The sequence below is a fragment of the Phyllostomus discolor genome, chromosome 7 (assembly GCF_004126475.2).
Source record: "Phyllostomus discolor isolate MPI-MPIP mPhyDis1 chromosome 7, mPhyDis1.pri.v3, whole genome shotgun sequence".
NCBI lineage: Eukaryota > Metazoa > Chordata > Mammalia > Chiroptera > Phyllostomidae > Phyllostomus > Phyllostomus discolor.
In genome coordinates this window covers 4,781,838-4,805,625 of record NC_040909.2, presented here as the reverse complement: position 1 = coordinate 4,805,625, position 23,788 = coordinate 4,781,838, and the positions used below count along the sequence as shown (strand labels likewise).

General features: G+C 40.9%; 1 protein-coding gene across 1 annotated transcript in view; it reads right to left on the bottom strand.

Moving 5' to 3' along the window:
• Positions 1-23,788, bottom strand: part of RHOA (ras homolog family member A) — a 46,602-nt gene that overhangs the window by 7,027 nt on the left and 15,787 nt on the right. Inside the window, exon 3 of the mRNA XM_028518042.2 lies at positions 192-349. Coding sequence (XP_028373843.1) covers positions 192-347 — 156 coding nt within the window. The 5' untranslated portion in view covers positions 348-349. The remainder of the gene's footprint in view (positions 1-191; positions 350-23,788) is intronic.

Sequence of the window (23,788 nt, the reverse complement as noted above, 5' to 3'; positions counted from 1 at the left end):
AGTATACATGCTGCAGTTAAAAATGAGCAAAGTTGGACTAAGATAGTAGGACGAGAATGGATTTCTCATTCTAACATTTCTGTTATTTAACGTTATACCGTGTACCAGAGACAAAAAAGCCTAGTTTCACAGGCTCTATGAATAGCCTAACATGCGAAATTAGTACCAGCTGTTATGGAGAGTGTACTCACCTGCTTTCCATCCACTTCAATATCTGCCACATAGTTCTCAAACACTGTAGGCACATACACCTCTGGAAACTGGTCCTTGCTAAAAACGATGAGCAAGCAAGTCTTGCCACAGGCTCCATCACCAACAATCACCAATTTCTTCCGGATGGCAGCCATTACTGAAACATGAGACAAAGTATTATCTGGATTGTACAAGAAGACATAATAGCTTCAGGTTATGACACACTTTGGTGACCATGGGGCACAAGCCTCTATTAGCATACCCAAGTACTAAATGCTAATATGCCTTTCCATTTGGCAACAAAAAGTTGTACCAAAAACTATATATATAGCTAACATTCTACTTAACGGTAAAAAACTTAAACCTTTCCCCCAAGATCAGGAACAAGACAAATATGTCCACTCCTGCCACTTCTATTCAATATGACGCTGGAGGCAATTAAGCAAGAAAATGAAACAAAAGACATAATGGAAAGGAGGTCAAATATCTCAATTCACAGATGTAAGACCGTATAAATGGGAAATCCTATGGAATCCACTAAAAAACCTTTACAGATCAACAACAAAAAAGAAGCTTAAGTGGTGGTCTGGCTCAGGGTCTCTTTTGAGCCTGCAGTCAAAAGGCTGACTTGGATTCAGAGTATATAAAAAGCCCAGTAATAAAAAGACAAATAATCCAATTTAAAAACAGGCAAAGGATATGAACTGATATGATCCAGCAATCCTATTCCTAAATATCTGCCCAAGAGAAACAAAAACATATCCACACAAAACTTGTACACAGATGTTCACAGCAGCATTCGCTATCCACCACAGTAAAAGAGTGGAAACAACCCAAACATCCAATAATGAATTAATAGATAAAGATGTGGTATAGTGACAAAATATTATTTGTTGATAAAGATGGGAGGAAAGTACTGATACATGCTACAACATGTTATCAACATGGACGAACCCTGAAAAGTTTACATATGTGAAAGAAACTAGTCACAAAGAACCACACAGTGTGTGCTTCTAACGACATGAAATGTCCAGAATAGGCAAATGCAGAAACAGAAAACAGAGGAGACTGGTGGTTGCCTAGGGGAAGCAGGTGGGAGAGGAAAAGAACAGGGAGTAACTTCTAAGGAAAGAGTGGGACAACAAATTTTTTCCAAGACAACTGTGAAATGGCATACAACTCTATGAATACACTGTAGACTTTAACACCCCCCACCCCCAGCCAATGATATGCAGGCTCTCTCCATATGGTGGAGACTACATGGTCAACCACCCCAATTCCCACCATTCCCTCTGAGAACAGCACTCTAATTTTTAGCTGTGCACCTGTTGCCCAGCTAAAAGACTACAGTTCTGGCCCTGGCTGGCGTGGCTCAGTGGATTGAGCGCGGGCTGGGAACCAAAGTGTCCCAGGTTCGATTCCCAGCAAGGGTACATTCCTGGGTTGCAGGCCATAACCCCCAGCAACCCCACATTGATGTTTCTGTTTCTCTCTCTCTTTCTCTCTCTCCCTCCCTCCCCCCCTCTCTCCCCCTTTCTTCCCTCCATCTCTAAAAATAAATAAATAAAATCTTTAAAAATAAACAAATAAATAAATAAATAAATACACTTACTACTAGTTTTTATTAAAAAAAAAAAAAAAGACTACAGTTCTTAGCTTCCCTTATACGCACGTATGGCCATGTACAAAGTTCTAGCCCATGCAATACAAATCAGCAGTGTATTTTGGGACTTCCGGGAAGTCTTCCTTAGTGTGAAGTTACATGCCCTTTTTCATTCCTTTCCTCCTCCCTGATGCTTAAACTTGGAGTCAGGGCTGCTTTCTCAACAGCCGTACTGGAATGTGAAAATGGGTGCCATACAATGGAGTTGGAGGAATAAAAGGTAGAAAAGCCTGAATCCCAGATGATTTTGGAAGCCACAATTTCAGCCCCAGACTGTCTACCTTCCACACTTCTTTTATGTGAATGAAAAGTAAGTAACTGATAATCAACAACACAAAAAAACAAGGAAAATATAAACAAAGGCACTGAAATTGAGAACAGGCTGACAGTGGCCAGAGGGAAGGGAATTTCAGGGGGAAAGGGTGAAGGGTTTGCAGGAACAATTATAAAGGAAACAGGGACAATGGGGGGGGTGGGGAGGAGGCAGAAAACTACACTTGAACAACAACAACAACAACAAAGTAACTGTATGGATGATGGTAGCATTTTGTTACCTACGGTCAAACTAATTCTCAACAATACATACTCAATGACAAAAACCACACCGTCTAAAGGGAATGTTTCCCAAACTGCAGTGGCTAAAACAATTCACTGGCATACTAAAGGAAACATTAGAAACTCATTTTGTTAAGTCTAGAAAACCTAAGAAATTAACTTTAAAATTTAATATATATATTAACTCATAAGCACAAGGTTCCACAATGGAAAGAGGCCAACAGTGCTGCCATCACTCATTTGCGAGTTCTCAGCACTATGACCTACTTCAGTGCCATGTGCCGAACTGTATACACAGATATTATGAAGCTTTAACCAAACCCACAATATAATCTAGTGATTTAAAAAATTTTTTTAATTTGTTTGCAAAAAAGTAGTGGATTGAGAATAATAATAATAATAATAATAATGAAAGCACAATAATAAGCATATACATAATGGGAAATGTTATTATACTTCCTTAAGTAATAGGACACGCAATCAAAACAGTTTTACTGTATGTATCGTTCAAAGTACAGCCCAGCACTCGCCGCACCCATTCAGCTCCCATATCCCTCCCTCCCCATGTTTTTGCTTTGGATTCTTAATGGGTCCTGGGCCTGCCTCAAGTCTCTGCACTTGTTTCCCTTTGTTGTCGTCTTCCAACCAGGTGAAGTTTAGTACCTTAATGGTCATATAGTAGGTATTAAGTCCAAAAATAACACAAAAAAATTTTAATGAGAAAGGAGATAGAACACCTCCCTTTTAGTCTCCTATGAAATAATCCAAGGCACAGACATGAATGAATTTACCTCTTAAAAAGTCCTTCCTCTATGTTCAGTCTGACTGCCAGCACCTTCAAAGGATTCATAAGCCATTTTCTGGTTTTCTTATGCTCTCCCATCCCTGTCAAGATTTTATATACAGCCATACCTTGGTATTCGTCGGCTTCAGACCTTATCAAACCCGGTGCTTGTCACATTTTGACGAGAAAAAAATGTTTCCGCACTCGGTGCTTGCTTGGGACTCGTCACAAGTTCCAGAAGGAACCAACAACAAGCACCGAGGCACTACTGAACTTGATGTACCTCCTCAGGCCTAGCCTGTACTGGGGTTTGTGACCAAAGTCCATCAGGACCTTATGGGATGTGAACAAAATATTTCATCAGGAATTCCCTGGTTCAAGAAAAGGCTGCCAACTTTGAATAGTAGCCTTCCTAGGTGGCACTCAATTTTCAAGAAATAATCTCCCAATCTAATGTGGTTAAAGACATACAAAATGAAAATGCCAAAGAGCAACCAAAAAAGGCTCTAGAAAATTTTCCTTGGGGAACATTTGGTCCAGGAAATGTGTAAAGCCATTTAGCCTCCATTGTTGGCAAAACAGAAATTACAAGTGACTACAGGACAAAAGGAAAATGAAAGCCTGCAAGTACTAGGTGATTTCTGGGATGCTGGGAATCTGGCAACACAACCAGAGTTGTTAACGGGAAGTGAAAAGTATAAACATCAGAAAATACAACTTGCAATTTTTTCCCTGAAATGACCCAGAAAATTTTTTTTCTCCAGTATCTCTCCAAGTACAAGACTTGTCAGCTTGAGAAAGAAAATCACACTTAACTCTCTCTGCCAGATGTGTTGTATCTAGGCTCAATTCAGACTCAGAAATAACTCTTCAAAGCCTTGAATGGTTTATTTTTCCAGTGAGGGTCAGTTATAACATATCTATTTGTCAACGGTAACAGTACACAAATGACTACATATTCTTTTAAAAATTCATAATTTCCCCAAGTTCAAATTAGTAGAAGTTACTGTGCTAGCCTCACTAAGTCAAAAGGTCCTGAAAGAGCACAGAAAATACCTACTCCATTATGTTCTCTGCCATTATAAGACCAGTCTTTCCCCAAATCTCAAAAAATAATGTGTTCTGTCTGTGGACAAAACTTCAGCAAACTACATTAAGCAATTACTGTTAACAAAGAAAGACAACCAATATTGCCATTTATTTTCCACCTATATGCAAAATAGAAATGGTGCCCAAGAAAAGCAATTGAGGGGCAGCCTGCAGCGCCCTATGCAGTCCTACACGCAGTACTCGAGGGACACCAGGACAGGGAGCTCAGTGACTCTCAGGAGCCCACACCACAGCCCTCTAGGGGCTGTGGGGATCTCAGCAAGCATCTTTTATGGCAGCGGTCCCCACATTTTTGGCACCAGGGACTGGTTTTGTGGAAGACAATTTTCCCAGATACGGGTGGGAGGAAGACACAGACGAGAGGTAGAGCTCAGGCCCACTGCTGACCGCTCACCTCCCGTTGGTTCCTAGCAGGCCAAGGACTGGGGGTTGGGGACCCCGGTCTTAAGGGGTCTGGCACCATAGTGGGCACTCAGTAAACAGCAGTTACTACTACCAGATTTCCCTTCTGCCCAAGTCTAACCTCTAGCCCTCTAGCACCTTACAATTCATACAGTATTGCCACCTACGGTATCCTACATCCCCTTCATCTCTCCCTCTACTGGCTGCGGTCTACCATAAAATGAAGGGTGCCTCTATTTTATTTATTGATTTTAGACACACACACACACACACACCAATTTGCTTTTCCACTTATTTATGCATTCATTGGTTTATTCTTGTATGTTTCCGACCAGAGACTGAACCCGCATCCTTGGCATATTCAGGAAAACACTCTAACCAACTGAGTTATCCAGCCAAGGCCACGGTGCCCCTATGTTAAAACAATGGATCTTCCCACATTCATGCTTTCCTCTAGTTACTTTCTTCTCTCTGGCCTATTTCAAGAAAAAATAGACATTTCTGGTGCTTCATACCCACTCGCTTGCTTTAATTCTTCCAATCCGTCTTCTGCCCAAACTCCTGAAACACTCCAAAGTCACCAATGAGACTACCAGCACAACATCCAGTCCTTATTCTCTTTGGTATTTTTTTGTTACTTTACGTCCCTCTCCTTGGACTTTCCTAACACATGCTGATTTCTAATTCTTCCATCTCCTCAACTACAGCCTCCACATATAATTACTCCTTTCCAAAGCCACCCCCCCATTCCCCTAATCCTATCTCCAGAGATTTCAGTTCTTCAAATACCACTACCTCTATGCATGTGACTGCCACATCTCCGCAATCCAGTCCTTGTTCTCAAACTCCTGACACACCTCTCCTCTGTGCTCCACTTGCACCACAAGTCCAACATCTCCAAAACATCTTCCCAACCTGTCAAATCTTCTCTCCCCAGTTCCTCCTATCTTGGTAGTGAAATCAGAATAACATAACAGCTCACTGTAGAAACCCTGAAGTTAACTGACTTTCTTACTTCCTTCGTTCTTCACAGCATGACTTCTGTCAAGTTCTGGAGAAGTCTACCCCTTCAGAAGTCTCCACCACTACCCCTTTCCCATTCCCACAGTCGTCATTCCAGGTCCTAGGTACTACTGCCTACCTGGAAAAAAGCAAAACCCCAACTGGTCTTCTTACTTCCCCTTTATCCTCCCTGCTGCAGGCAAACTCTCCATTCCTAAGCTTCAGTCCTTCACACCTTTGCTCAAAGGCCTTCAGGAGGTCCTCAATGCCAAAATTAGGCCAAGCAACCCAGTCTTACTTTTACAGTCTTTCAAAATTCTAACAGCAACTGATTTTTTCCACCCACCTCTCCCCATTCCTTATCACATACCTGGTACCACTAACTGGCCTGTAAATCTTCCACCTCCACTCAAAACAATGCTTTCTTGAAGATTTCTTCCCTTTCCCTAGAAACTAACACTTCACCTGCCAATCCAAAGCTTGTTCCAAAGCCGATTTCTGTTCCTACACCTTCCACACCCCAAAATCAGATGGTGCCTGCAGGTGCAGTTTTGGACCCTTCTCTTGGCCTTTAGACACCTCAATTTAACCATTTTTATCAGACATCCTACTCTATATGAAAGAGGTAGCAATTGCATTTCTTTGTGCTTGATTCACCCACTCCTGGGTGTAAATTCCTTCAGAACAGGGACCCCTCTGACTCAGCCTCTCCCACTTGGAGCTCCAGTCACGTCTGCATTAATGTAGCAAGGACATGCTGACTGGGATCCATGTACAGAGAAGAAAACAAAAGCCCAAGGGCATGTTTCCCCAAAACACAACCCCCTCTGACTCCTTGGCCCTCTCTGATCAAACTTTTCTTGGAACAATGACTTTTTTTTTTAACGACACTTAGCCAATAGGAAACTTGAAAAAAAAAAACAAAAAAACAACCCCCCACACAAACACCAACCCCCCCCCAAAAAAACCCCCCAAAACAAACAAACAAAACAAAACAAACCAGTAAAGAATCAGAAAACTGAAATTCCAGTCAAACTACCATGGGCCAAGCACAAAAATACTGAAAAAGATTTCCGTTTAAAATACTACTTGGACCTGCATGTGCTACACACAGTAAAGAATTTCAATGACATTCCCTGGAAAACCAGACTACCAAAGCATGTCAGTCTGAAGCTACTTTTGCCTGACTTACTAGGGATGTTTTTGGAGTCCCAGTATTACCGCTTCCCTAATTTAGATCTGATATACCATATATAATGCTCGCTATCTGCCTTTCAAAGCCCCCACTTTTCTTTTAAAAGATTTTATTTACATTTAGAGAGGGGAAGGGTGGGAGAAAGAGAGGGAGAGAAACATTAGTGTGTGGTTCCCTCTCCCGCACCCACTACTGGAGACCTGGCCCACAACCCAGGCGTGTACCCTGACTGGGAATTGAACCCGTGAACCCTTTGCTTCACAGTATGGTGCTCAGTCCACTGAGCCACACCAGCCAGGGCAAAAAAAGCCTCCAATTTTAAGTATATACTTCCTATCACCTCTGTACTGCAGCTGGATCCTTCAAAGTTGAAATATCTTTAAAATGCTGCCCGAGAGCCAGGTAGCACCACAACCAAGATGTCTGTTCTTAGGTGAACAGTATACAAAGTATATCGGGCCTAGCCCTGCCCTCTGATTTATGGGGTCAGGAAAATTCTCTGGAATAGAAAACACACAGCATCAGTGGCTGTGCAACCTCTCAAAATCAACCACAATGACAAGTGAAGAAGGTGACCCAGACTTGAACGTGGAGCCCGCCTTGCCTCTGGTGCCTTGCCTTGACAACAAACATTTACTATTCCACAAGCAACATGAAGGCCCACAGTCCTTCCAGTATGCTCTCACTCTTGAAGTTACTGATACCTACACCTACCAAAAGGCAATATATCCTTCTAAATCTTGTGTCTAGAATGCCTGATACTTTAAGGTACAGTAATAGGGTGAACTTAATGATGCCACATGTCTTTGGCTGGTATTCAATGATCTGGTGGTTAAAGAATCAACTACAATAAAAAACTGTTAACTGTTATTTAAGGTTTTCTATTATCAAACAGGAACCTTTGTTTTACTTGTCCAAAGACTCTAAACTTACCAAAGATCGGCTCTTAATCGGAACTCAGGAGGACTGGACTGGCCTTGCCGCTGAGAAGCACAGCGCTGAGAACAAATGACAAGAGCTCACCCTTTTGGAAACCACCAACTTCCTTCCACAATAAACACCCTCCCCTGGAACAGCAGCAGGGACAGAGGGTAAGAATGCCTTTTTTGTGAGGTGCAGACCCTGGTTATCATGTTCGTAAGTACTCAGAACAATGCCTTTTCAGCGTGACTTCCTCTGCTGGCGATGATGAAGCACTTTCCAAGGCACATGACACCTTACGCTGGATATCACCACGCACTTCCCATACATCTGACCAAGAACTGATTTGATCCTGAACTTCCAGAGGCAGGTAAAACCATCACTCATCCCCATTTCACCAACAGGGAAAGAAGCTTAGTTACTAGATTTTACTGAGTGTAAGGCCAGTATGTTATTCAAATACATTAATTTTCAAGCTGAAAAACTGTTGTGGCATAAGGTACAGTTCCCACCTGTTTTTAGGGAGGTTCCTGAAATGTGACTTGTGCAACAGAGACAGACAACAAAGGATTTACTCATTGCCCTACAGAAATACAAGTCAATCATGCTCAAACTCCATTAGTCTCACTTTCTGCCAGTAAAGAGACAAACTAGGCCAAGTCTACTCAGCATACTTGTCACGGAAACCCTGTGCCCACTGACACCTGTGTAGGAGGACATCTAACTAGTCGCATGGGGTGGGGTGGCGACATGGAAAAGAGCTTTCCTATTCAAGTGTGTGTGTACATGCACACAACCTTTTTTTAAAAAAGCTTTATTTAAATATAATTCACATGCCACACAACATACCCATTTAATAAAGTATACAATTTAGGGAATTTAATGTACAGCATAGTGATTATGGTTAATAATATTGTATTATATACTTGCAAGGGGCTAAAGTAGTAAATCTTAAATGTTCTTGCCACAAAAAATGGAATTATGTGATGCTATGCTATGGTGGTAATCATTTTACAATATACATGTATCAAATCAATACTTTGTACACAAATTTACATATGTTAAATCTCAATAAAGATGGGAAAATGTATACAATGCAATGGTTCAGAGTATATTCCATTACTAATTTTTAGTAGCTGTAATAACATATAATAAAACTTGCCACTTTAATGTGCCTACTTGTGACATTGTGATTTACAATAAACATTATGTTTTATCTCTACCCCTGTTCCTGGCACACAGCTCCTGAAACTCTCGTAATTTCCTAAGTAATCTGAACAATGGGAGAAATTTTTGTTGTAAAACTTTTGGTCTTTTGTCCTCAGAGAGCTTCAGTTCCTGAAACAGCTCCAGGGTCATCAAGGTGAAAGAAGTAGTTTGTTCTTCATAACAAACTCTTTTCAACTACACTTGAGCTAATAATGAGGTGACTTTTGAAATATCCCCCAAGGTTGGGAGGGGTTGGTTCCAGGGGAACCAACCACATGATTAGAGAGTTAGAACTTTCAGCCAGCCTACCTTGGGTAAATAAGAGGGGCTGGCAGTGAATTAATCACCAATGGCCAATAACTTTATCGTGCCCATGTAATTAAATCTTCAGAAAACCAGAAGGGTGGTTCAGAGCTTCCAGGCTGGTGGACATGTACAGGTGCTGAGAGCGGCATGGCCGGAGGATGCATGAATTTCAGTGCCTCTTCCCACAGATTTTTCCCTATGCATTTGGCCATTCCTGAGTTACGTGTTTTGTTTTGTTTTTAAACATTTTAAAAATTTATTTTTAGAGAGAGGGGAAGTGAGGGAGAAAGGAAGAAACATCAATGCACGAGATACATGATCGGTTGCCTGTTGCTCCCACCAGATGAGGACCCAGCCTGCAACCCAGGCATGTGCCCGGACCAGAAACTGAACTGGCAACCCTTCAGTTTGCTGGCTGGCAATCCACTGAGCCACACCAGCCAGGGCCCTAAGTTACATACTTTTAAAGAAGCAGACAACAGTAGGTTTACAGTTGTTCATATGCAAAATAATACAATAAATAATAGTGCTAGAATAAACTCTGAATAAAATTACTTTTAGCCAAATAAGCAAACAAAAATAATTAACTGTGGCTTGCATATTCACAACTACAAACCTACTTTTGTCCATCTGTGTATAAAAGTTGGTAATTGAGTAAGTAAAATATTTTCCTCGAGTTCTGTGAGCTGCTCTAGCAATTTAATCTTACTCTAGGAGGGAGTTGTGGACCTGGGATTTATATCAAGTCGGTCAGAAGCACAAGTAAACAATATGGGCTTGCAATGGGCATCTGAAGTGGGCGGTTGCCGAGCAATCTTGTGCTTAACCTGTGGGATGCTAACTCCAGGCAGACTGTATCAGAACTGCCTGGTGTGGGAAACTGCCCCCTGGGTTGGTAACCAGGAGTGTCAGAAGTGAAACCGTGTTGTATTAGAGTATTTAGAGTAAAACAGAACACTGGCCAGATGATTCAGTTGGTTGGAGTGTCATCCAGGTACACCAGGGTTGTGGATTTGGTCCCCAGTTGGGGTGCATGAAAGAGTTAACCAGTGAATGCATGGGTGAGTAGAACGCGGATAGATGTTTCTCTTTCTCAAATCAACAAGTTAAAAAAAAAGTAAAGGAGAACGGGTGTTTTTCCTTTACAATGTAGTGGAATTAATTATACAGTGTGTTTACAATGTTAGGCAATCATCAACCACTATCTTACCACCCCAAGGAGATGCTGTAACCATCAAGTGGTAACTCCATTCACCTCTTCCCTTAGCTCCTGATTAACTCGAATCTATTTTCAGTCTGTGAATTTGCCTGTTCTACATACCTCTGAGACATGGAACCACACAATATTCGTCATTTTGTGTTGGCTTATTTTCATCAGCATAGTCATTAAGGTTCATCATGTTGTAGGCATGTATCAAATTGCATTCCTTTTAATGGCTGCAAAATATTCCGTTGTATGGATATACCACATTTTGCCTATTCATCTGTTCAATGACACTTGGGGTTGCTTCTACTTTTTGGCTGTCATAATAATGCTGCAATGAACACTGGAATATAATGATCTGTTCAAGTATGTGCTTTCAATCCCTTGAGGTATATTATACAGACATACCTCATTTAATTGCATTTTGCAGTTACTGAGTTTTTCACAAACTGAAGGTAAGAACCTTTACCAGCAGAAAGATCACGGCTCGCTGAAGGGTTAGATGTTTTTTAGCAATAATTGCCAAAATGTTTTCCACAGAAGCCGCACCATTTTACATTCCCACCAGCTATTAAAGTTCTAATTACTCCACATCCTTGCCAACAATTGTTATTTTCCATTAAAAAAAAAAAAAAAAACAAAAAAAACCCCATAGCCATTCAACTGGGTGTGAAGTGGTATTTCATGTGGTTTTGACTTGCAATTTCCTAATGACTAATGCTGTTGGGCATCTTTTCATGTGCTTGTTGGCCATTATATTACCTTCTTTAGAGAAATGTCTACTTGAATCCACTGCCCATTTTCTTAAAAATGTTTATTTTTTTTAATTTTTTTGGGGGGGCACTGATTTTTAATATTTCTGTTCCAATGATTGATGCAGTCATTGGCTGATTCCTGTATGTGCCCTGACTGGGGATCAAACCTGCAATGTGGGCATATCAGGAAACCACTCTAACCAACTGAGCTACTGGGCCAGGGCCTCACTGCCCATTTGTGGACCAGATTGCCTCTTTTCACTTCCTTGATTTCTCCTTTGAAGCACAAAAGTTTTCAATTTTCACGAAGTCCAATTTATTTTTCCTAGGCTCCTGTTAATTTTGGTGCTATACCACTGCCAAAATGGCATGAGAAACCAATGCCAAATCCAAGGTCATGAAAAGCTCATGTCCTTTTAAGAAAGGGTTGTAGAATGTCAAGTCTCTTTTTTTTAATATTTAAAAGAATTTTTAAAGATTTTATTTATTTATTTTTAGAGGGGAAGGGAGGAAGAGAGGGAGAGAAATATCAATGTGTGGTTGCCTCTCAAGTGCCCCTTACTGGGGACCTGGCCCGCAACCTAGATAATGTGCCCTGACTGGGAATCTAACTGGCGACCCTTTGGTTCACAGGCCAGCACTCAATCCACAGAGCCACACCAGCCAGGGCTATTTTTAATTTTTTTTTTTTAGGGAGAGGAGAAAGGAAGGAGAAAGAGGGAGAGAAACACCAATGTGTGAGAGAAACAATGATGGGCTGCCTCTTGCACGCCCCCAAGTGGGGACCTCACCCGGAATCCGAGAGGCGCCCTTTTGGTTTGCAGACTGGTGCCAAACCCACTAAGCCACAATACCCAGAGCTCAACACTTTTTTTTTTAATTTATTGATTTGCGAGAGAGAAGGGAAGTGGGGGAGAGAGAGAAAGAGAAACATTGGTCTGTTGTTCCACTTACTCATGCATTTATTTGTTGATTCTTGTATGTGCCCTGATAGGGGATAGGACGCACATTCTTGGTATATCAGGTAGACACCTAACCAGCTACCCAGCCAGGGCCTAATAGTTTTAAATTAGGCTTTTTTTAATCTATTCTGGCTTATTTTTTCTATATGAGTTTAAGGGTCCAATTTCATTATTATTTCATGTGGAAAACTAGTCATCGCCACATTATTTGTTGAAGACTATCCTTTCCCCACTGAACAGTCTTACCAACTTTGTTGGGGGGGAAAAGGACCCTACACATAAAGGCTTAGTTCTCAATTTTATTCCACTGATCAGTATGTGTGTCTTCATGCCAGTACCACACTGTGGCAAGTTTTGATATCAGAAGGTCTGAGTCCTCCAACTGTGTTCTGTTTCGAGATTGTTTGGCTATTCTGGGCCTCTCAGATTTCCATATGAATTTTAGGAGCAGCATGTTAATTCCTCCAAAGACACATACTGGAATTTTGACAAGGACTGTATTGAAGTTATAAATCAAATTGAGAAGTATTGCCACTTTTACAATCCTAAAAGTCTTCTGACCCACGAATACAGATGTGTATCCATTTATTTAGGTCATCTTTCATTTTTTACAATCCTTTCCCTCCAACTTCCTTTCTTTCTTATACCTAGAACCATGGGCATTTAGTTAAAAGGTAAAGAGGTGTGTCCCTCACCTCAATGCAGAAAACAACAGAGAAAAATGCCAAAAATAGCACATCTAAATAATGCTGTCACAAACTTTTTACTTTACACTAACATTTAATCCTCACACCTGCCCCATTGGAGCCTGATATTCTCATTATGCAGATAAGGAAACTGAAGCACCGAAAGACTAACTTGTCCACGCTCACACGGCTAGGCCATACGGGGTCGATTTGGGCGCTGTGCTAATAAATGATAAGCAACCCGTCCCAGAACCCAATTTCTACTCCACTGTCTTGTCTGCCTCCCTGTAGCTTTCAGTGCCCTTCTCTCCTTCACCTACCCAGGCAAACCTTGGTGACATTGTGAAAGATCAACTGATTAACGTGTAACTTAGGGTGATTGATTACTCTGAATTATTTCTCCTTAACTAATTGAATTTTCTATGTAGTTGATCAAAAGTCTTGTGGTTTTAAAAACTGTTGTATTTCACACTTTTCCCAGTTTGTTTTCTAGACTTTCTGGGGTTTTTTGAACATTCTTTTTAGAATGTCATTTACACACCAAAGGAAGAGAATGCCAAATGTTAAGTATGTTTGCTGTGAAGTCTTCAACTCTTGGTGCCAGTGTGTCTTAAGTCTACTTACTCTCCCTAAGATACAGACGTCAAGCAAAGCGCTGAGGCGTTCTGAGCTTCAGAAAGCTCTGCTACGGAAAGGCTGATAGGTAGTGGTCCGCCCTTTTCACTCTACTTTTTACAAGTCTAATAATTTCTTGTAGTGACTGCAGACTCCTGCCCTGCCTGCCTTGCTTATCCAGCTGCACAGTGTGGAAGTGGTCCGTGCCTGCACCTGGATAGGCAGACTACAGCCACACACTAGCATTAAATTCCCTCCATTTCACATCGCAGTAGTTGGTGATTTCCTCGTGTTTATGTGACCATACTGTTGACTCACATTTGCCTGCATAGCTTCCAGAAGGCTTTTTGGAACTGTTCACTGCAGTTGTTCATTTAGCCTAGAGTTCAGTTATACAATATTCTAAGGTATTCCTACATTAAATTGGATGGGAAATTAAACATAACAACTCAAGCCCTGGCCGGGTGGGTCAGTTGGTCGGAGTGTTGTCCCGCACACCAAAAAGTTGCGGGTTCGATCCCTGGCAGGGCATATGTACGGAAGGCAACTGGTCAATATTTCTCTCTCAAATAGATGTTTCTCTCTCTCTACCCTCTCTCCTCTCGATCTCTCTAAAACCAATAAACATACCCTCTGGCTGGTATTAAAAATGTGTATACAGATACTAATTAAAAAATTAGAAGAACTGTAACTGCTATATGACCCAGCAATTCCACCTCTAAGAATATACCTAAAAGAAATGGAAGCGGGGTCTTGAAGAGGTATCTGTACATCCGTGTTCACAGCAGCACTGCTCACAAGAGCCAAAACATGGAAGCAACCCAAGTCCCCATCAACTGATAAATGGTGAAGCAAAAGTGATACTGACAATGAAATATCATTCAGCTTTAAAAAGGATGGAAATTCTGCTTTAACATGGATGAATCTTGAGGACATTATGCTAACTGAAATAAGCCAGGCAAAAGAAGACAAATACTATATATGATTTCACTGTATGAGTTACCTATAGTCAAAACCATACAGAGAGTAGCACAGTGGTTGCCAGGGGTTGGGGGAAGGGAGAACAGTGTTATTGTTTAATGGGCATAGAGTTTTAGACTCGAGATGAAAAGAAGGAGTCAAGGGGGAAAAACTGGGACAACTATAATAGCAGAATTGATACAATATAATAAAAAAAGATGAAAAGGGCCATGGGAGTAGTGTTGGTTGTACAACAATGTGAATGTATTTAGTAACACTAAACTGTACCCTTAAAAATGAGTGAAATGGTAATTTTTTATGTGTACTTCAACTAAACTTTTAAATAAATTAGTTGGCCCAAGTGTCTGCATTCCACACAGATTTACAATGCCCATGCAAATCAGTTTTACAAAGGAAAAGGAGGCTTCCCTTCCTTTCCTGCCAGGCGCCTACATGACATTTATAGTGCCCACAGGTTGTCAGAGGGAATCAGCCTGACAGCCCATGTTGGGATCTAGTCTAGGCCTTAGCTGAAAGGTGCCAGGTAAAGGTGCTGATGTTCACAGTTTGAAACAGCGATCATGCAACAAGAAAATACAGGTGAAACTAAAACTGGACCGGAATCACATATAGCCTCATTTTGGGCTCAGGATTTCAAGAAATAATTACAAATTTTAATGGTGGCATAGAGAAACTAAAAAGAATTCCTTCAGGAAAGGTTAAAAGAAGTTATGGTGATTAATATGAAAGATGAGCTAATCAAAGGGGGAAACAGGGAATCAAAGTGAAAAATTTACTTAATAGAGAACAGTGAAGTAGCCACCCAACAGTTCTCCAAAGAGCCCAGAGCAACACGTGTAGCCAACAAGATGCTGCAAACACCACTGTGATTTGGAATTAAAAACAAAACAAAACAAAAAACGTAGCTCCCCCCCCCCCCCCCCCCCCGCCTCAGTTGGCTGGAATGTTGTCCTGTACACCAAAAGGCTGTGAGTTCGATTCCTAGTCAAAGCACATATCTAGGTTGCGGGTGTGACTCCCAGTTAGCGTGTATACAGAAGGCAACTGATAAATGTTTCTTTCCCCACAACTCCCCCCCTCTCTAAAATCAGTAAAATATCCTTGGATAAAGATTTAAAAACAGCTCAATTACAGTTTATCTGGACCAAAGACAAGCAGAAAGCTGCTTAAACTTAGTTACCCACAGGATTCATGAGATTATTTCAATGACAACATATCCAGCACCTACAGTTTTTTTTACATCAAGCATTAATAACTACGTAACTGCCTACATCAAGTTGGCTTTACTAAGCAATTAAATTAATGTAACAGACAACTTCATCTAGAGTTAGGTAAGAATGGTAGGATAGAAAAATCAGCTCAAAAATCAAAGTCTGAACATTGAAGCCCGGACCCCAAAGCCTTCTACAAGCGTACCTCCTGGGTTTCAAGGGCTGCGCTGCAGAGCGGTGTTTCCCAGCTCCCTTCTCTGAGAATAAAGGGCATCTCCAAGCCTCCAGGGTGAAGGGTCCAACCCCCTCTAGACCTATTCCATTATCATTTGCACCACAATACAGTTTTGTAAAAAGTAAATGCATATTTGGTCCTAGACATGTCTTCCTTATACCTAGGAAGCCTCCCCACCTCTTGTCTGTCTAGCAGATATTTACCTTTCAAGATGACAAAAGTCACTTCTTTCCTGATATCCTCTTTCATTTCCTTTTTCCTCCCTATACAACCACTTTTAATACCCTCACCCCTATTTATTACTTCTATTTAATCATTCCTATTTATTTTTATTTTTAAAATATTATATTTATTGATTTTTAGAGAGAGGAGAAGAGAAGGAGAAAGAGAAGGAGAGAAATATCAATGTGCGGCTGCCTTTCGTGTGCCCCGTACTGTGGACCTGGCCCGCAACCCAGGCACGTGCCCTGACTGGGAATCTAACTGGTGACCCTTTGGTTCACAGGCCTGCGCTCAATCCACTGAGCCACACCAGCCAGGGTTCATGTCTATTTATTTTTTAAAGATTTTATTTACTTCTTTGTAGACAGAGGAGAAGGGTAGGGAAGAGGGAGAGAAATATCAATGTGTGGTTACCTCTCACGCACCCCCTACTAGGGATCTGGCCAGCAACCTAAGTATGTGCCCCAGACTGGGAACTGAACCAGTCGAGGGCACATACCTTTGCTTTGCAAGCCAGTGCTCAATCCACTGAGCCACACTAGCCAATGCTAATCATTCCTATTTAAACGACACTGCTTCTACTAGACTGAAAGCTAATTTAGGATAGGGATAGTTTTATTCATCTTTATATCATCAATGCCAAGCAAGTAGTGTCAGACACCAATAAACTCTCCCCAAGTATTTGCTGAATAAAGGAACAAAAGTCACTGTATAATTCACCCTGGCCGCTACACGCAGAAATAAAACTGAACTTCAATCTACCTTTCAAAAGAAGCACTGTGAAGCCCTACTCAACACCCTGAAGTAAGACTTCCCTCATATATAAATTTTTCCAAAGTAGGAAGAAAGCTGAAGACTTCAATGATAGACATAAATTGGAATTTTAAATTAGTGAAAAGATATATTCAGGAGTCATTGCTTGAAGAAGAAACTCGAAAGACAAAGTGTGGCCCCGGTGGGCAGCTCAGTTGGTTAGAGCGTTGTTCTGATATGCCAAGGTTGTAGGTCCCATCCCCAGTCAGGAGACACATACAAGAATCAACCAATGAATGAATAAATAAAGGGAATAACGAATATTTTTCTCCCTCCAAAATTAATGGAGAGAGAGAGAGAGAAGAAATAAATTTGGGCTGCATTCAATCCCACAGCTAGTACTATCAGCTTCACTGCCTAACACAGTAGCCACTCATCAGTTACAGGTGACTGTTTTAACTTTTAATTAATATTTTAATTAGTTTAACTTTTAAAATTCAGGTCTCCTTGGTCACACTGGCCACATTTCAAATGCCCAACAGCTACATGTGACTCATATCAGACAGTCAGGTATAGAACGTGTCCATCTTTTTTTAAATATTTATTTTATGTATTTATTTTTAGAGAGAGGGGAAGGGAAGGAGAAAGAGAGGGAGAGAAACATCAGTGTGTGGTTGCCTCCTGCACACCCCCGACCAGGGACCTGGCCTGTGCAACCCAAGGCATGCGCCCCGACCGGGAATCCAACTGGCAGCCCTTTGGCTTGCAGGCCGGTGCTCAACCCACTGAGCTATACCAGCCAGGGCAGAACATGTCCATCTTCAAGGAAAGTCTACTGACCAGGGCTACTCTGAACAACTCTCCCATGGCTAGTTGGCAGACACAGAATTCTTACTCGATGTTCTAGGTTTTTGCATGCTATAAGGATCTGCCAAGGAAGACACACCCATTATTTCATACAAATGATTTTTCTAGAAAAAATTTACAGCAAATATCAGGTCATTTAAAGATAAGTTCTAGCAGGTTCTCCCACCCATTCCTCAGGCCTCTTCCCAAGCACTCTAACTTCAGTATGATGGCAATCATCTCCACGCCTGGTCCAGTGGCTTTGTCTCAACTCGATCTCCCTTACAATCAATCTAATGCAAACCAACAGTTTTCTATGGGTCATTCCCTGTTCTAGGTGCTAGAGAGCAAGCAGTCTCATCTGGAAGAATCAATTAGAGACAACAACACAATTAAGTACTGTAACAGAAGGTTATCCTCTCTGGTACGAAGAGAGAGAAAAGCAAGCAATTCTGCCAGAAGGCTCCAGAGAAGGTAACATCTGTCCCGGACACTGTGAAGAATGAGGGTAAGTCTCTTGAGAAGAATTTAGTAGAGTAACGCACTGACTGGGAAAGATCCATGTGTTAGGTAAAAAGGAAGAGACAAAGCAGTACAAATGCAAAGATTCTTCTTGGGATCTGACCTCCTGTAGTCTGCTTAAGTATGCCTCCCTCCCCTGCACAACTTCCCTACACAACACCGTCCACCCCCTCTTCCATACAAGGAGGTGAAACAAGACTGTTCAAGCACAATTTAACACTGCCAAGGGGCTGGCTGGTCCCACTCAGCACTCCACTTTATCTCCTTTAAAGCTAAGTGTTACACCCTCCCCAGGGAGGCCTCCCTGGCTACTCCAGTACAAATTTTTCTTCTTCTCTGAATTTCTATTGTGCTTGGTCTACTCAGTGCTGTTTCCTAAATGACTACATAGACTTACATCATTTGATAACTTTGTTTGCAGTGGTAGAGAGAAGGCTCTGGAGCCAGATGCTGGGGTTCAAAGTAGCTGACAATCTTTAGGCAAGTTACTTAAACTCTTTGTGCCTCCGAAGCAATGTACTCATCAGTACCAATGGGGAAAATAATGGTTCCTACCCTCAAAGGATAGAAGTAATTATTAAATGAGTCAACACTGGAAAGCATTTAAATAATAATAAAAAAAAATCCTCACCTGAGGATATGTTTATTGGTTTTAGGGAGGGAGGGAGGAGGAAAGGAAGGGATGGCGGAAAGAGAGGGAGGGACAGAGCAGGGAACGGAGGAAGAGACAACCATCTAGGAGAGAAACAGATAGGTGGCCTCCCATACATGCACTAATTGGGGCTCCAACGCGCAACCTAGGTATGTGCCCTGACCAGGGACTGGACCCGCAACCTTTTGGCACACAGGACAATGCTCCAACTGAGACACCTGCAGAGGAAAACACTTAAAATAAGTAATTCCTAGTATTATCTGTCAACTCCAATGAAATGGCTATACCTTCATTTCTATATTCCCTACAATGGCTAAGGGGTCAAAAACAGCGCTGAAGAAAAGTTATGTGTTTGTATTAAGGAAGAGTTAATTCTCTAACCTTTTGAAAGGAAACTTTCAAAAGCTCAAGTTACTAAGATTAGACATTAGTCTTCAAATTTACTTCCTCTAAATTACTTCCCTTCTTTTCTGGATTGGCCTTCCTCTCATTCTTCAAGTAGGAAGTTACTTCTTTTCAAACAAGATTTACAAATAGTAAACCACTGTATATAAAACTCCCTAGTCACCACATTCATATACGTACATAAGGGAGGGAGACTAAATATCTCTCTTATCACTTAAAAAAAAAAAAAAAAAGATTTACTTGATTATAGAGAGAGGGGAGAAAGAGAAACATCGATGTGCCAGAGACACGTGTATCAGCTGCCTCTTGCACTTGCATGCCCCCCAACCAAGGACCTGGCCCACAACCCAGGCATGTGCCCTGAGTGGGAACTGAACCAGCAAACTTTTGGTCTGCAGACTGGCACTCAATCCACTGAGCCACACCCACTAAGGCTCTTATCACCTTAAATATAGCAAAAGCCTAAGAAAAGACTAGTGGTCCTGTAATATTTTAGAGAGTAGCAATTGTGAACCATGATGAAGAGATTCATTATGGGGATCAAAAATAACTTTGTTATTAAACAGCTAAAGTACTGAAGATTGCAAACTATTTTTTCCCCATCAAGTAGAAGATTCAAGATTACCTGAATATAGTGTTTTTCCTAAAATTAAACTTTTCCCAATCTAGCTAGTAACTATTTTTTAAGGCCAAAAGCTTTTAAAGCCTACAGCATTCCTCTCTTGCACTGTAAGTGTTCCCAAGCAGAAGAGAAAGAGCCTAAAAATTATGCATCACCATCACTGTTAATCTTACCTTGTGAATAATCATGATTATTCACTGCAGTTGGAGGAAGGTATAATCACATGCACTCCAATTCCTACCCCACCCACAAATTCTGGAAGAGGCCAGCTGACTGACACATGTTCCCAGAGTTCCAGGTGTTTCTCACCACCTCCCCACTCCCCACTCCCCACCCAAAACACTACCACTAACCTACTCGACCAAACATTAATTTGGCATTCAAAATCTGAGTCACATTCTGGGCATGTCTCATGAGCATTCAGCATCTACCACACGGACTACTCAAATAAAACCAGAAATATTCATTACATGGATAGGTCCCATGCAGACCAGCCAGAGTAGAAGGTTCTATTAAAAATTAATTTCAGTTGTAGGTGGCAAGAGTGAAAAGAAAGCCATTTACAGCAGTGGTGAGGAGCTAGCTACACTATCTGAGAGTTACACTCACTAGCTTTGTGTCCCTTTACAACCAGCTTCCTTATCTGTTGAGTGGACAATGGAACCTTTTAAATAGGGTTGGTATGAAAATTAAATAAAATATTACACAAAAGAGCTTACCTATACTGAAAATAGGTCAGTGTTCAATAATGTTTGTCATTATTATTTAGGTCTTATTTGGACAAAAAGTAACTCCCTCCTTCAAATTCCAGAATTTGAAGACCAGTTGTTTCTTCCAAAATGAAACTTTTGCCAGTCTAGAAACGAATTATTTTTCCAAAGTACATGTCCTATGCATGCTTCATCCCACCCTCTTCCTTCTCATTTAAAACACACGTGTGCATGCTCTGTCCAGAAAATATCCAGCCCAGCCATGTAATACGAAAAATAAAGGCATTTGTTACAGGTACGAAAACATTGTACATAGGACAATGAAGCGAGCCTCAGTCCTCTTCGAGGTAGGCACCTTGGGACCTCACACAATTTTCCCAACTATAGCACGATGTTCCTTCTGTTCTGGTAGCAGATGCCGCAGAACAAATTTTGCCTTAACACATTTCATGCCAAGATCCTGCATCAAAATCTCAGACACAGAAGTTTTTGGAATCTCTAGATTAGCTTTTAGTTCTCACACCATCAGTACCTGATCTTTGTTGACTGCTGTCTGGCCATGTTCAATATTCACAGGTATTCTGCTTGTCGCAGGCCGTCCAGAATGTGGATCCCTTTTAAGAGGTTCTCAACCATCTTTGAAGCATTTGTGCCACACTTTTATTTGCACTGCACTCATTGCATTGTCCCCAAAAGCATTCTCAATCATCAGAATAGTTTCTGAGGAGGCATGTTCACGCTTAATGCAAAATTTGACAAATTCGCTGCTCTACTTGCTCATTTTTAATGTGATGGCCACACAATATACACGCTCACTCAATGGCATCTATCACCACTGACTAGTACAGTGAAGTCGTCACTGTTCACACATGTGCATTCCAGTCCACTTTCCGTGGCTGCCAAGTTACATGGATGTTGTGCAAACCTTTCTTGTTATATTAACAATGGCTGGGCTTTCCCCTGAAAGACTATGTGTGTGTGCACGTGCACGCACGTGTGTGTGCAGCATTTATCTTTTACTGCCCAGAACTAAAGGCCCATGAATCTTTGGGTCCGATGTTTCTAAATTCAGAAATCTTCAGATTTTAGAAAGGTAATAGGGTGTAAATTCTAAATATTCTGTGACACACCCAATGGGTGAACAGTTTTTCAGTAAAATAAATGAATATTCACACTGAGTAGGTTCAAGACTAAATAACCTCATCAGTTCAGTTGAGGTTTTGAACATCAAATGAGTTTGTGGTTTTCGTAACTCTCTGTATGGCGGTTATAAACACCTTAACACACTGCCAATTTGTCTTAAACACACACACTCTCCTCTCAACGTATTTTTTAAAAAATCCTCACTAGAGGACATGCTTATTGATTTGAGAGAGAAGGGAACAGAAGGAGACAGAGAAACATCAACATAAGAAACACCGATTGGCTGCGTGACCTGACTGGGGATTGACTCTGCAACCTATGCATGTGCCCTGACCGGGAATGGAACCTGTGACCTTTCGGGTTACAGGATGATGCTCCAACGAAGCCACACTGGCCAGGGCCTCTCAGCACTTTTAAAGTACCTTTTCCAGTGCCCTCAAGTCTGACTTTTCCATCACTCATAGCCATGATGTTAACTCAGACAAGTGGACAGAGCCCCTACTACTATTTCTCTTGGGAAATTAAAGCAAAATAGGCTTTAAATTAGGAGAACTGGGGATTGAGTTTGGTGTGCTTAAACTGCAGGACAGTAATTTGAATTCCGCAACCTAAATTAGTTGAATAGTAATTTTTGTCTCAAAAAATCTTTTGTAATTTTTAGGGGATTTTCTCCCTTTCTTTTAGCTGAATAATTCTGGTAACTTGTTTAGGGCTCACACATTTTGCAATGCTTATTTTCTTATGCTTAACATAAATCTGCCTCTGCGCACAATTTTTAACTTATATTTGACAGGTAAGGAGCCATCAAAGATGTCTGAAATGGTGTTACCAGGTTATATAATAAGTGCATCATACAGACGTTTATTAGTGAAACATTCGTTAAAAGCAAGCACAAAACAGTTGTCATGCCAGAAACAGAAGCAGAAATAATGTGACTGAGTACCTGCTGCCTCTGCTGGATCGAGATCTTTACAGTATTTTGGAAAAATAATGAATAAATTTCCATGCAGATAAAATAATCACAGCTTTAAAAATGACTAATTCAACACACTTGAGATAATTACAATTTTACCTCATAATTCTTCAAAGGGACTAACTATGCAAGAGAAACAGTGATGATTACAGGAAGCTTTCTACCATTTCTCAACCAACCATGAAATAAAATAATTAACTACAGCATGGCTTTGGACATGACTTAATTTTTACTTTTTCCCAGCATTTATTACTTTAAACACTGGACAAACAGATTAGAAATTGAGTAAATAAGACTTATCCTGTTGACATCTATATACTTCAATTATGTAATCCAATTAAAATTTGTTTTTAATTACTCTCTCCAAATAAGTTGTTATAAATTATTATGTACAGATGACTATTAAAAAGTAAAAGTTGTTCAGTCTTTTGAAAACCAAACTTGGAAATTTAAAAGGCAATTTTAAGACACATAAAAATCTTGTGAATTTCATTAAGAATAATCCTGCCCTGGCTGGCGTAGCTCAGTGGATTGAGTGCAGGCTGCGAACCCAAGTGTTGCAGGTTCAATTCCCAGTCAGGGCATATGCCTGGGTTGCAGGCCATGGCCTCCAGCAACTGCACATTGATGTTTCTCTCTCCTCTCTCCCTCTCTCTCCCCCTTCCCTCTCTAAAAAAGAAAAAGAAGAATCCTAGCGTACATAAAAACTTCTACCCGACCCTAGGTTTTGTCAATGTTAATTTCTGTGGGAGGCAGTAGTGTCAATACAAGCAGTACAAAAAATATTTTGGATGAACTCTGGATACAAAATGACATATTGCAGATAAGGAAATAACTAAATCGCAAGACACTAATGTGAAATCATAAAACCCAACACATACAACCACCCTTGCCCAAAACAATAAATCTGTAACTCAGGCTATTAAGCCATGATTTCTTCCTTCTTCCTTCT